Source organism: Penicillium diatomitis, assembly GCF_028827545.1.
Source record: "Penicillium diatomitis strain IBT 30728 chromosome Unknown utg000008l_segment0_segment0, whole genome shotgun sequence".
Lineage (NCBI taxonomy): Eukaryota > Fungi > Ascomycota > Eurotiomycetes > Eurotiales > Aspergillaceae > Penicillium > Penicillium diatomitis.
Genome location: NW_026623180.1, coordinates 1,098,581 through 1,110,874, shown reverse-complemented (window position 1 = coordinate 1,110,874; position 12,294 = coordinate 1,098,581). Strand labels below are relative to the sequence as shown.

Below are 12,294 nucleotides of genomic sequence, written 5' to 3'. Positions count from 1 at the left end.
TATGCTCAAAAGACGAAAGCCCATCAAAGAAGGCACCGAGCCTCTCATTAAGAAATCCCTCTCGCTCAAGCTTGAACTTCACCAATTCGCTCTTGCACCAGCTTCTTCACCTTACCGATGCGCTCCTGGCCCTCGAAAATGCGATGGATCAACTCAGCTGCAGACAATGATTCTCCATCCTGAATGTATCCATGTGCCCGGGCAATGGTCTCCAGGTTGATCTCTTCTCCCAGCCGCCGCGACTCGCGACGGACGTATTTGGCAGCCCAGCGCCTCGCCCGTTCCTGCTCTCGCTCCTCTTTAGTCATCACAGCGGGTCGGTCCTCGATTGGCACGGCGAAGGGGGTAATGATTCGCTCCACGACGTGATGCACACGATGGCTCTTGGGTGCGCCAGAAGAGAATTCAATGACATCGCCCTTGCGAAGAGAGTTTTGAGGATCTGAGACCAGGATCTTGACATCCTTGCGGTAGTATTTGCGAACGTGCTTGTCCCATTCATTTGAGCGATAGACAACTGTCACAGTGCGGTCCATGCGACCGACGGAGACCACGGTACCGCTTTTGGTTTTGGAGGCATAGTTGCGAAGGAGAGTGGGCGGCTCGAGGTCGGTTAAGCTGAGTGGTGTTGATGTGGAGGGAGCAGGTGAGGATGAAGAGGCCACAGTGGGTTCTTGTGTAGCTTCAGTGGGTGTGTATGAGTTGTAGCGCACACTCTGGCGAAGAGCAGTGGTAGCACGAATGATGCTGGAGCGGGCGAGACTCCCGGTTGTTGCAATTGATTGCATTGGCCCCATAGCCCGCACGAGATAGCCTGTCGCCATGGTGGATTCAGCAGGCCTCTGAGAAGTAGCACTTGTTGTTCTATGTAGATTGAGTTGAGTGTCAACAAGGGGAGTGAAGGTCGTAGGATGTGATGTTGGACAAGCTGGGTTGTCGAATTCCCGAATAATGCTGATGCCGCGGAGTCGCGGCTGCGGAGTTTCCTTGAGAATTTCTCGGAGGGTGTTTGCAATGTTTGCTTTGCGGACACGGGGCTCCGGCAAAGCCCTCAGCTCAGTCAAGACATCAGCCTAACGCTGTCAGGTGAATATCAGGACAGGGACACCTTGCTTCATCTATACCGATTACTCGGATGGGGGTTGTCAGGATCCAAGTTTTCATCCGGCTTGATGGTCAATTTCATTGTTGGACACCACGGTGAGAGCTTTAGAACGCTTAGATTCTGGATTTCTGTCTGGCATGAAGAAAACGATGTGGGCCATCTGCGATTTAAAACAAGGTCAGGCATCTTTGATGAGTTCTTTCAATCACAAAGTCAAAGATCGTGTTCTGTGCTGAATGCAAGCAAGGTATGGCATCTTCCATTCCTTAATGTACAGCAGGGTGACGGTTCGTAGTCAGTCCAGTTTAATATCAGATGATTCTTCATCTCATTGTGACCTACGACGAAAAGCATTTGACGAGACGGAAATGAGAATGTGACCATGGCCTTAGATTATTTTGAGTCAAAGATAGGTAAGGCATAGATGGGGGAGATAGTATAGATGAGCTCGGGCATTACTGAGTAACGAGATTCTCATGAGACGAAGAATTAATCAGACACACATGCCAGCCACAGATGCAGCACATATTCATGGTACTATTTTGCAACATATAAGTAGATCTGATTCTCTAGCAGAATTGGCGAGATATCTTGTTAGGGGTAACTGTTAACAAGCTAGGAAGAGAAAGCTGGAGAGCAAGGACCCTTGACCTTCCATTAAACGAGTCCGGAAATCTCTTCACAATCGCTGAAAGAAGCCCAGGAAGGGAGCTTCCAGGGGTTGAGCTCCCGGATGCAAAGACCATGGAGGGGGAACTGCCAAAACGACTTCTTTAGCCAATTTAGAACTTCAGAGTTGATATAATGGAAAACAAAAGTGGGAAAACAGTGGCAAGGTTAGTGTCTCACCCAACAAGTATCAGCCTCGAACGCGTGTTGTGATATGAGTAATTGTGAATGTGAATTGTCACATACCCATCACGAGATCTGTTTCATCTCCAGGAAGCGTCGTCTGAATCGAAGGAGCTCGACTTTTACCTGGCTTGTCATAATATGCAATCGACCTGTTCTAAGACTGCCAGTTAGTTATTGGATTGATCTGTTTAGCCAGACTACTCCAATGTTGTCTCGGTCTACATACAGCTTGCTGTAGAATGCTCGCCCCATTCTGTCTGATCAAATACCATACCAGGGGATTCAAGGCTATTTAGTTAGCTTCTGATGTATGAGCTCCTGCCCCTCTATGGAGTCACGGACCGTCTTGATATCTACACTTACTCGAATTGAACTTGATGGATCGACTCGACTAGAGTTGGGGCACGGCTCAAAATTTGTATGTCGACCTTGTTTTCACGATCGTGTCTTGGATTGTTTTTGTCGATGAATACTGGGGTGGAAGAAGGTCAGGCTTTCATATCTTGAATTCTTGACAGAGACTGCCTGATAACCCTTACACATAGATAAGAAAGAGATGGAAAAACCTCGGCGGACAGATACTTTGCCCATGTAGGTAGGCCCGAGAACATAGGATGGATCACCTCATGTTTGACGAGAACAAACGGTTGGAAGGTACAAACTACGAAGTCTGCTTGATCAATGAAATCGATATCACCGGGGTTACCCATTTCCATCTGCCAGTGATGCGGTGATCGAAAAGCGAGCCCAGAGCAGCACAGCTCCAGTTGGCTTGATGTCAAGGTGCAATCTAGAATAGCAGATGATATTGTCAATAGCTAGAAGATTATGGTCACTACCTGGTATGCTCTCCTATCCCACAGACTTTCCTTAGAGAGACGGCCAGAGTGTGGTATGTTCAGAATTGTGGTCAATCACATGTTATCGTGGCGGTAATAAAAAATTGTCTTAGCCTGCCTGATAGTGCTGAGACATCGTGATGTCACCTTAATAGTCTCCATTTGACTAAGTGTCAGAATGGTATGCATGTAGCAGCGACAGAGCTCTCAGGTACAGAACATTTGATGTCGGTAGGTGTTTTGGTGTGATTTGGATTGGATTGGAATACCTCAGGTTGCCAGGCTGTCAGAGTTCTGCATTGGCGTAGGTATTTATCCTATCCGCCCGACGCAGTGGAGCTGGAGCTGAAGCTGAAGCTGGAGGTCAGCCCTATCGAATTGCTCGAGTCATGACATACCACGCCTTTATCCAATTAAATCCTAAAAGTTCAATACCTCCATCACCTCTTTCCGCCTAACCCGTCTTCAAATCCATGCGGCCGATCCCTCACACCGAAACCGCAGATCATCTTTCCCGCTGCCTACCTCCTACCCACCGTACTAAATTAGGGCCCGAATTGTCGGACACTCGACTGTGAACGGTACCACTACCGAGTGACCGACTAGTAATTACCGACTCTACGGAATTCCCGACCAAGTGGTACACCAGACTATCACTTGCTGATCATACTCTTTTCTGCATGAAGACTGCGTGGTTTTTCTTTTTCGGTTGTTTTCTGGTGCCCCGATGCCATGTCATGCCGGTAGGTTCTTGTGTCATAGCCCGCTTGCTTGGTATCTGCGCAGTTCATGCATAGTAGTGGATCGCTGGATCCATTGGGACGTGTGATTTCGGGGGGATTACATCAGTGAGGTCACTGACGGGAGGTGACTGACCCCTTTGGATATGGGTGATTTGCATGCGATTCGGTTGTCCGTTATCGGAAGAAGAAAGAATGTCCTGGTGCTGGAGGTTTTGTTTACTTGCTCTGTGGACGGTCTGGAACTGGGACACCGAGACCAGTGAGGAGTGAGTAATCAATGGCGATACTGGAAAGGGCGAGACGTTGATGACAGTGTTGGGAAAGCTTACTCATGACCCTGGTCCGCATGGCTTGTCTTGAAGGTTAGATTACCATTGTGTACGGACGATTTGGATATTCAATATGGAGGCGGAAATTCGATTCTGAATAACTTGGTGCAGGGCAAGGTCGATGGAGGGTCAATTTGGTTTTTATCATGACATTATTTGATTTGTGCAATATTTGCTAATAGATCCCAAACTTGCCTCCGACCTGAAACCGTGCTGTGTTCCATATATGCAATCATGACCGCATTCCCTGATTAGAAAAGAAGAAGAAAAAGTAGAAAGAAAAACATTGTGGATGAGAATGATGAGATGATGATGATGATGATGATGTAAAAGAGAGGATGGAGGTGAATATAAAAAGGAAACATTTGAGAAATGAATGGATGAGAATAATACACTGAAGGGCCGAAACAACCTTGGAAGGTCAGGGCGATTACCTGTGACTCTGATGTTCGCCAGAAATCACGGTAATCTCGACCTGTTTCGTAATACCCGGATATCCCTCGGGGGACTCTGATCGACCACCGACGGTAGTACTGGTATGGGTGGTAGATGGATCCAAGATGCGCTCAACGCTGCAATTCTCCAGATTGTGGGATTTGGTGAATCGTCGAGCCATCTTGGAGTGGTGCGTCTCATTTTGACCGGTGCGGTGACCGCTGAATGGACCGCTGAGTTCGTAGGATCGGGTCACGCTGGAGAATTTGCGCACCGAGGAGATGATCAAGGGACGGATGCAGGGAATCGACGATGTGATGATGATGATGCTGTTCTCGACATATCCCCATCGGATCAATTCGGTGGCGCCGTCGACGCCAATGTCGGTGACACTGGGGAGGGTGTCGAGTTTGGTGGTCTTGATGATCGAGGCAATCATTGCACTGCAAGATGTTGAAGAAGAGATGGTTAGTTCTGCAGTGCCCATCGCATCAAATTGTGGGTGGGGGGAAACGGGAAGACGTACACAAAACCAATACTCAACAAGAGGATCAGGCCAACCTTGATGCGCAGCTTGAGATTCAAATTCCAAAACACCACAGCCGGGAAAACAGCCAGGAAGAAATCCGTCGCCGAATTGAATGCTACCAAATCGCGTGTGTCAGTCATGGCATGTTCTTTCCGAGACAATTTTCCCATCCCCATTCGAAGAAAGAATAGGCATCTTCAGCAAACTTACTGTTGGAGTAGTAGGCGAAGTTGATCACCGCTTTCACATCACCACACGTCGTATGAATAGCGGCCTCCAAACTCCACAACGCCCTCGCATCCTTGCAGATACTTAATGGCAGCACGGCCGAAGCGATGTTGCCCGCGGCCTGGATGACACACAGAACCCACAGCGCGATCCGGTAGCCCTTGTTCGTCCCCAGCACCGCAAGAAGATAGATGATAAAGGCCGTTCGGGCGGTGGTGGTGCTGATGGTGACCAGTGGAATCTGAATCGCAATATACTTCAAGACCGCTTCCCGGTCCGCGGCTTCCAAGTGGGAGAGGTTGATACCGAATCCATGTCTGACGGAGAGGCTTAAGAAGGCGGTGGACACGATGATGAGAATCTGCGAGGACCAGGTCAGAACAGTCCGTGTGCGCTTTCCAGGTCGACAGGCAGGGTCGATATCGATTTCCATACCTGCGCAAAGATCATCAAGATATCATCGGCGGCAAAGCGCTTGATCTTGATCTTCGCAAAGATCCTGAGAGCGACGATCACAGCCGAAATGATCACTGCAGCCCAGATGCCTTTCTCCAGGGATTCGCCTTTGCCGTTCTGCATGGTGACCGTGCTGAGATCGCGGTGGGGACGGGAAAATGTGACGAAGACGAAAAAGGATCCCACGGGGCTTAATACTAGATCCAGACACAGTAGATCGGAATCGGAACGAAGAAATAGGACCCCCTCGACAACTAGACCTGCAACATAACCCTGGCTTTGCAACTTCGTGTCTCGTCGGACGTTCCGCGCTAGAGAGGAAGATGACCCGGGGGGGGGGGGGGGGGGGCAGATCGTGGACTTGATAAAGTAGAAGAAGCCGAAGGACCGATTTGGCTGACCAAAGAGAGTCGAACAGAGTGCCGACCTGGAGCAGCACGGCCAAGCAACTGCTGAGCGAAGATTAGGAAGGCGATGGAGAACCTACTGAAGTATACTTTTTGGATTGGAGCATCAGTGGAATTTTTTTTACACAATAATTCGGTCATTCAAACTTTCCACGCCGTAGCTAGTGCCGAACCTACAGTAACACGTTCGGTAGGCTAAGTGTAGCTGGAGAAAGGGTTTGTGCCTGGATCTGAACCATTGGCATTGGAGACGAGGAAAGTTAAGAACGCCATCCAAATCGATTTGACGCCCATGGACATGGAGATGGGTGTTTCTCCGACTTTCGGTTTCGCCGCGAAGAAGGTTTCTATGGTCGGAACCTTCCTTTCGCCCCCGTTCCCCTTCTTCCACATCTTCCTATCCACTGGTTCGAGGGGATCATTCCATGAGGAGATTTGCACTGCTTGAGACATCTCGACATAAGCGAAGCGCAAGGTGGCAAATCGTGGTCATCTGGGTCCTGCATATATCGCTAAAGTCTTGCGTTCTCATTTTTGAAGTCGTCGACACTGCAGTACGGCAAATGACAGCTGCGAGATGGTCGAAACGGGTATGCCGGCTTGTGGGCTGCAATAGGATAGGCATATGGTGCAGTGCCAATGACTAGCCCGGCTGCTGTGTCCTCGATTCGATCCATGGTCCGGCTTGGCTGATACTATCTCGCACTGGCTGATGACGGACCCTCTCTTTTTTTTTTTTTCGCATTTGCGGATGAATCTTTCCTGACTTATTCGATGGTTGTGATGTACCCCCTGTTTCCACTTGGACATTCTCGGGGCCAGCGTCAAGTACGTATAAAGTAGTAGTTAACTAACTTGACTATGTCCATCGTAGTGTACAGAATATAGTGAGGTACCGGTTGGAATGTGAAAGCCAGCACGCGAGTCAAAGTACCAGAACAGATGAACAATCCCGAGCGAGGCGTTTATAGTTTCTTGCCTTGTCTTAGCCGGAATGGAACGGGCAAAGTCTAAATTATACGAAAGACATGGACGGAGAAATGAATCCATTTGGCTTTCTTTTCTTTTTTTTTTTTTTCCACCATTCTTTTCCGTCATCATTGTTTTTTGTGTTGTTTTGTGAATTTTCATTTTCATGTTCATTTTTCTCTTTTTTCTGGAATTGCACTTGCAGCCGGGTTCATTTCCCCCTATCTGGTCGAAGTCCAGGCCGGCAACACGCTCTGATGCGGAAAGTAATACGGATGAGTGGACGGAGACTCTGTAATCTCGACTCTGGACTCTGGAGAGCGAGTTGGTGGCCGGCGCTCTGGCACCTGCCATCTGAGGCCTTTTGGAGGGTCCCAAGTTCACCATTTTCAATGCCCAGTGGGAAGATTACTCCGCCGGGTTGAGAATGACAGGCCAAAAGATGGGTCGACGTTGCGTTGTCGCGCGCTGATTCCAAGGGTCGAGAGGGGACAAGCTCCATCGGTCTTGTCCACCCGAAGGGGCGGACAAGCAGTGGCTGAATGCTGAATGCCTCTTTGGAGTGTGGACTACTGTACCACTAGTTGCCAGTCCCGTAGTGACTACCCAGTGTACCCACTGCCCACTGCCCACTGCCCACCGCCCAGTACCCCACTGCCATCTCTCTGGATCGCTTGCGAGCAGACCCAGTCGAACTTTTCTCCCGATTTGGAGATTCGCGGCCGGGGTTCCGCCGGCCAGAATCGGGTCTCGGGTCACGGGTCATTCGAACCCATAGATATGAGCGATGCCAATGTCACGGCAAGTGAGACATCGAATGACCCGGGCGTCTGCGGCTGTCTTGGGACTCTGGACGGTCTTGCACTAAAGGGAGAGCGCTCTCCCCTCGTGTAAAATAGACGCCGAGCCTCGATCATTAGCTTATCCTTGCCCCCGGTCTTGGCAGGCAAAGACCGACTGAAAATTGCGACCGAATGGACCAAACTTTGTCGTCGATCAATCGCATTGACTGGCGGAGTCGCCTCGAGTCGGATGAGTCCAGTCAGTCCAGTCGGTTCAGTCAGTTCAGTCAGTCCAGTCAGTCCAGTCAGTCCCGGCAAGTCCCACTTTTGCTTGTGTCGCTGTCAACCGAACTCCATGAAAATGATTGTCCGCATTGTCCAAGAGCCCGAGAGGCGCCCCCGCTCTTCTTGACTGCATGTAGCCATGTGTATAGTTAACAGTACAATTTATCCTTCGAGGCTCTCCAAAGAGACTTCAATGATCAGTGGCGGGAAAGACTTCCCGCAACCACTCATTCTGGGACTGCTTCCTTCATGTGATGAAAGGATACCTCTCACCCAATTTCTAGAGGGCCAGATTCTCCACCGATAAGGACGCTCGACAACACCCACACTCCAGTTGGTGGCGTGTTTTCAGGGAGTGCTCAGTAGTCAGGACTCAGGACACCGTACACTTACAGTAGTACTGAGAGGGAATACTAACTCCCAAGCTAGTGCGTGAGTAGTGAGTACTGAGTACACTCAACACTGGTACAGGAGTGCTAGTGTCACTGTCCAGTGTGTCCAGTGTATCCACTCACAACTTGCGACCAGGGGAGGGGCTGCCAAATGATGATAGAGTTTGGGGAGAATGTCGGGACCGGATTCCAACTGGCGAGGCGTGTGTCAGGGACCACTTGATGGAGATTGCTGGGGCGATGAGCCAGAGAGGCTGCTCCTCGTTTCTGGAAAGGTGGCCGAAATCTCCGTCCTGCTGGCTCCTGGGCAGATAGCAGGGATACTCTCGATCGTACTCGGCCGTTCCAGTTGATGATAGGCCCGTTCTGCAGATTCATCAGCTCATGCAGGAAATTGTGCAACTGCATGGGCGTTTCGCAGTCATGCTAATGCGAATCCGGCATGGCGTCTGGAGAGTCTGCCGTCTGCAGTAGCCGTTCGGGGCTAGCTGGTCCGATGGTCAGCCACCTCTAGACCGAGTCGGGTTTGGATCAGAGAACGCAATCTACACTATGCAGATTGCAGAATGCCAGAATCACTCAAGTTGCTATCACTTGGACAAGGACTAGGACTCACATGGCCGTGATCTCCGCCCGCATCAGATATAGTATATAACATGCTACGTCTTGTCCAGCAGTACCAGCTAGTCAGCTCGCTAAGCAGAGAACTGGAGTGATCCGTCGGCTGATGGCTGATGGCGGAGGGCTGATGGCTGACGGGGCTGCTCGGGATCTGCTGCTGTGGTTTGGAACCTTCCTAGTACGGGTACCTGGTGAGTCCACCGCAGCTTCGTCCCATGGCTACAGACAAAACTGTGGCAACCCCCAGCTCCACGGATGGGGGGGGGGGGGGGGGGAAGTTAATTTAGCTCCTTCGGACCCGGAACGGTAATGGAAGAAAAGAATAGCGAGGTGGACAGTAGTCTAAGGACACCCGAAAAGAAGGCTCAGTCACAGGGGCCATTCAGCACTGGACTCGGGCTGATTTCTCCGGGAGAAGATATCTGTGTCCGGTGTGTCTGCCAGTCTGGTCACCACGTACGTACTCTTTACGCGAAAGACAGGCTTGACTGAGTGAGGAGTGAGTGACTGAGTGTACGAGCATAAAGTCACGCCCATCTAGACTTACGGACAGGAGACGTCATGAGGAGATGGACCATGCACGGCCACCTTCAGAGGCCCAATTTCCAGACTCCCGGACGGCTGTGTGCGCACGGAGACTCCGAGCTTCAAGCATCGACGGACTCAAGTCCAAGACAGGAAGAATCATTAATGGACTGTACATTCTAGACTGTCTTTCACCACGGGGTAGTCGTGACTAGGACTACGGTACCGCTATATTTTGTAGTTGGACTAACTAAGAACTACTATATTGTGAATGTGAGTCCTCGCTTCTCGTATCATCACCCAGCAAAGGTGACCAAAGCATTGATCCGGCGGGACTGACAAGATTGCCATCAATACTATGGGCCAGAATGACCGACTCAAATCCCGACTCACCCGGCCGTGGTCATTCTGAATACTGTCATTGTGCGAATCGCCATTACCCGAAGAGGCTTGTTTTGGCGAGTATCCTTAGACTGTCCACCTCGCTAGAACCAGAGCGGGAAGGTCGAACTCTCGTTTTCACGTGATTGTTCTGTTATTTTGGTTTTGATCTCGTATGAATCAAGAGACGCGACCCTTTGGAGCCACTCCTTACCGCCTACCGATTTCCCGACCACAAACACCAAAAACTCATTCAGAAGTTCTCTTTACCACAACACTTTTATCAAAAACGATATATATTGTATACTTCCTGAAGACTTTGAAGGATTATGAAAAGTGAAAGTCTAAGAAATCTTTTTGTAGGGTCGGTGATTGATTTATAGAGAACGGGTAGATGCTAGATCGCGGACTTGGAGAATTTGAGTTGTTGAATCGGAAAGCAAAGGCAGACACGGCCGTATTTCATTTTGGAAGTCAAACACTTGCAAAACGATGAACGAAATAGATCCCAAAAAATTGATCTTACTATTTCGATCTTAGCGAAGTGGACAGTCTAAGGACACCCTATTTTGGCCAGGTACTTTTGTACTGTAGGTTTGGATCTGAATGCAATGCCGCCACGTTCCACGAACAACGATAAAACTCAATTCCATCCTTGAAGCAAGCAATATAAACCTTGTACCTTGCAATGATAGTCAATGAGGCAGACCTTCTACCTCCTGTTTACTGTATGAAACAATGTACCCGTGCGATTATCCTGCACCGTCTAGCGCGTTTAAGATGGTAGGGATGCAATCCGGTCATCAGATGGCCTGCCTGCTCCAAGTAAATAGCATATCGTACAGTTCTACACCCTTTGGCGCTCTACCACATTCAACATTGTCGATTGTACAACCACCAGTCACTTGCCTTGCACTAGACTGCACGTGGCGATACGATCGAATTGCAGTACCTGGCAACCTGCAGGTGCCGAACTAGCTCGATCGAAAGCCGGAAAGGTTTCCCAAAATGGCAAGTTCGAGGGGGAAATCGAGACACTGCAAGGCCGTCTCCGCTGGGGGCCGTGCGTCTGGATAATCAAATTAGGCAAATGAATTAGAGGGGGCTACCGGGCTAGTCTCGTGTTGACTTGCTTGACAAATCGTGGAAGATGAAAGATGCAAAGTAATTAGCGTTGGAGGAAGAGGGGGTTTTTCTCTCTCTTCCCCTATCAATGCACCAAGGGCATGCCGGATGGGGTCGAATAGACGTTGATGAGGCAAGACTCGTCTATTTCCGACTCGAGTAATACAGTGTCAATCTTAGAAAAACGGCCTTGGCTTCCATCGGGACATACAAAAATTCTACGGTGTCTGTGATGATCGGATCGACAAGAGATGCCAGGCAACGATCAGAGCAGATTGATCTGCCTGTTCTACAGGCCATGCGAGCCAGTCAGAATCTCCAGCTCAACCATGGCCAATGGGGAGAGCGGAGAGAGGGGAGCTTGGCCACTCGGTTATCGCTCCACGCACTCTTCGTCGGGCCGGCATGACCGATCGGAATCGCCTCCATGTGAGATGTACTGTAGAGTGTAGATCGATCGACGGAGGTCCCTCGTGGAGGTTGATGACCGGAGATAGTGCACAGCGGGACATGATCACTCGGATGAGATGAGGTTGCTAAACATACCAATTCCTCAGACCCAGTCGGATCAGATTTCCCCGGTGGGTGTCTGGTAGGCTGGTAGGCTGGTACTACTGGTGGGACTTGGTTACCTAAGGTCAAGATCGTGTCTCGTGGACATGGTCAAAGCGAGCACTACCCAGCACCCAGTATGTACTATGTACTTAGCAGGGCCAGCACTGCCTGTGGTCTGTACTCTCGGACTCTGCAGTCTGTAGTCTGTACTGCCACATACTGCCACATACTGCCACACGCTATGTTACGGGTACAGCGGCAAGTGTCGTGGTACCTGCACGTCCAGGGTGGGTACCTACTACCTAGTACCACTACCTACTGCATCAAGGTCTAGGGACCTCTCTGGGAGTGGCCCACCTATGGACTGACATGTACCGCAGGTACCACCACCCGCATTGAGCGTCCCGCAAACCCCAGCTTGAACTCGGTACCGGATTTTCCATCCCGATGCCGGTTCCAACCTGCCATCGGCCACGACTTACCTCCGGGAAATGCTTTTGACCTCTCTCTCTCTCCACGACGCAAAATTCAGACCTTCGTGGATCCCGTGGTGAGGTATCCATCTGGTGAACTATCTCTCCCCTGACTCATGTACACCATTCGACTCTTCTGCCGTCTGCTGTAAGCGAAGCTGGAGACCAACGGCCGGCGCTGGAATAGTCATTAGTCACGACGCACGACTCACGACTCACGAGAAGATAGTACTAGCAACTGCCTCGTTGGGGAAACAAGA

General features: G+C 50.1%; 2 protein-coding genes across 2 annotated transcripts; both read right to left on the bottom strand.

Moving 5' to 3' along the window:
* Window positions 1–65: 65 nt before the first annotated feature.
* N7539_006408 (uS17 family ribosomal protein) lies at window positions 66–824 on the bottom strand (the record flags this gene model as incomplete). Its single annotated transcript, XM_056936010.1, has 1 exon — window positions 66–824. One exon carries the CDS (start codon window positions 822–824, stop codon window positions 66–68), a length of 759 nt encoding a protein of 252 aa, XP_056788934.1.
* Window positions 825–4,301: 3,477 nt separating this feature from the next.
* Window positions 4,302–5,642, bottom strand: N7539_006407 (uncharacterized protein; the record flags this gene model as incomplete). Its single annotated transcript, XM_056936009.1, has 4 exons — window positions 4,302–4,749; window positions 4,833–4,950; window positions 5,046–5,424; window positions 5,499–5,642. 4 exons carry the CDS (start codon window positions 5,640–5,642, stop codon window positions 4,302–4,304), a joined length of 1,089 nt encoding a protein of 362 aa, XP_056788933.1.
* Between the last annotated feature and the right edge of the window lie 6,652 nt (window positions 5,643–12,294).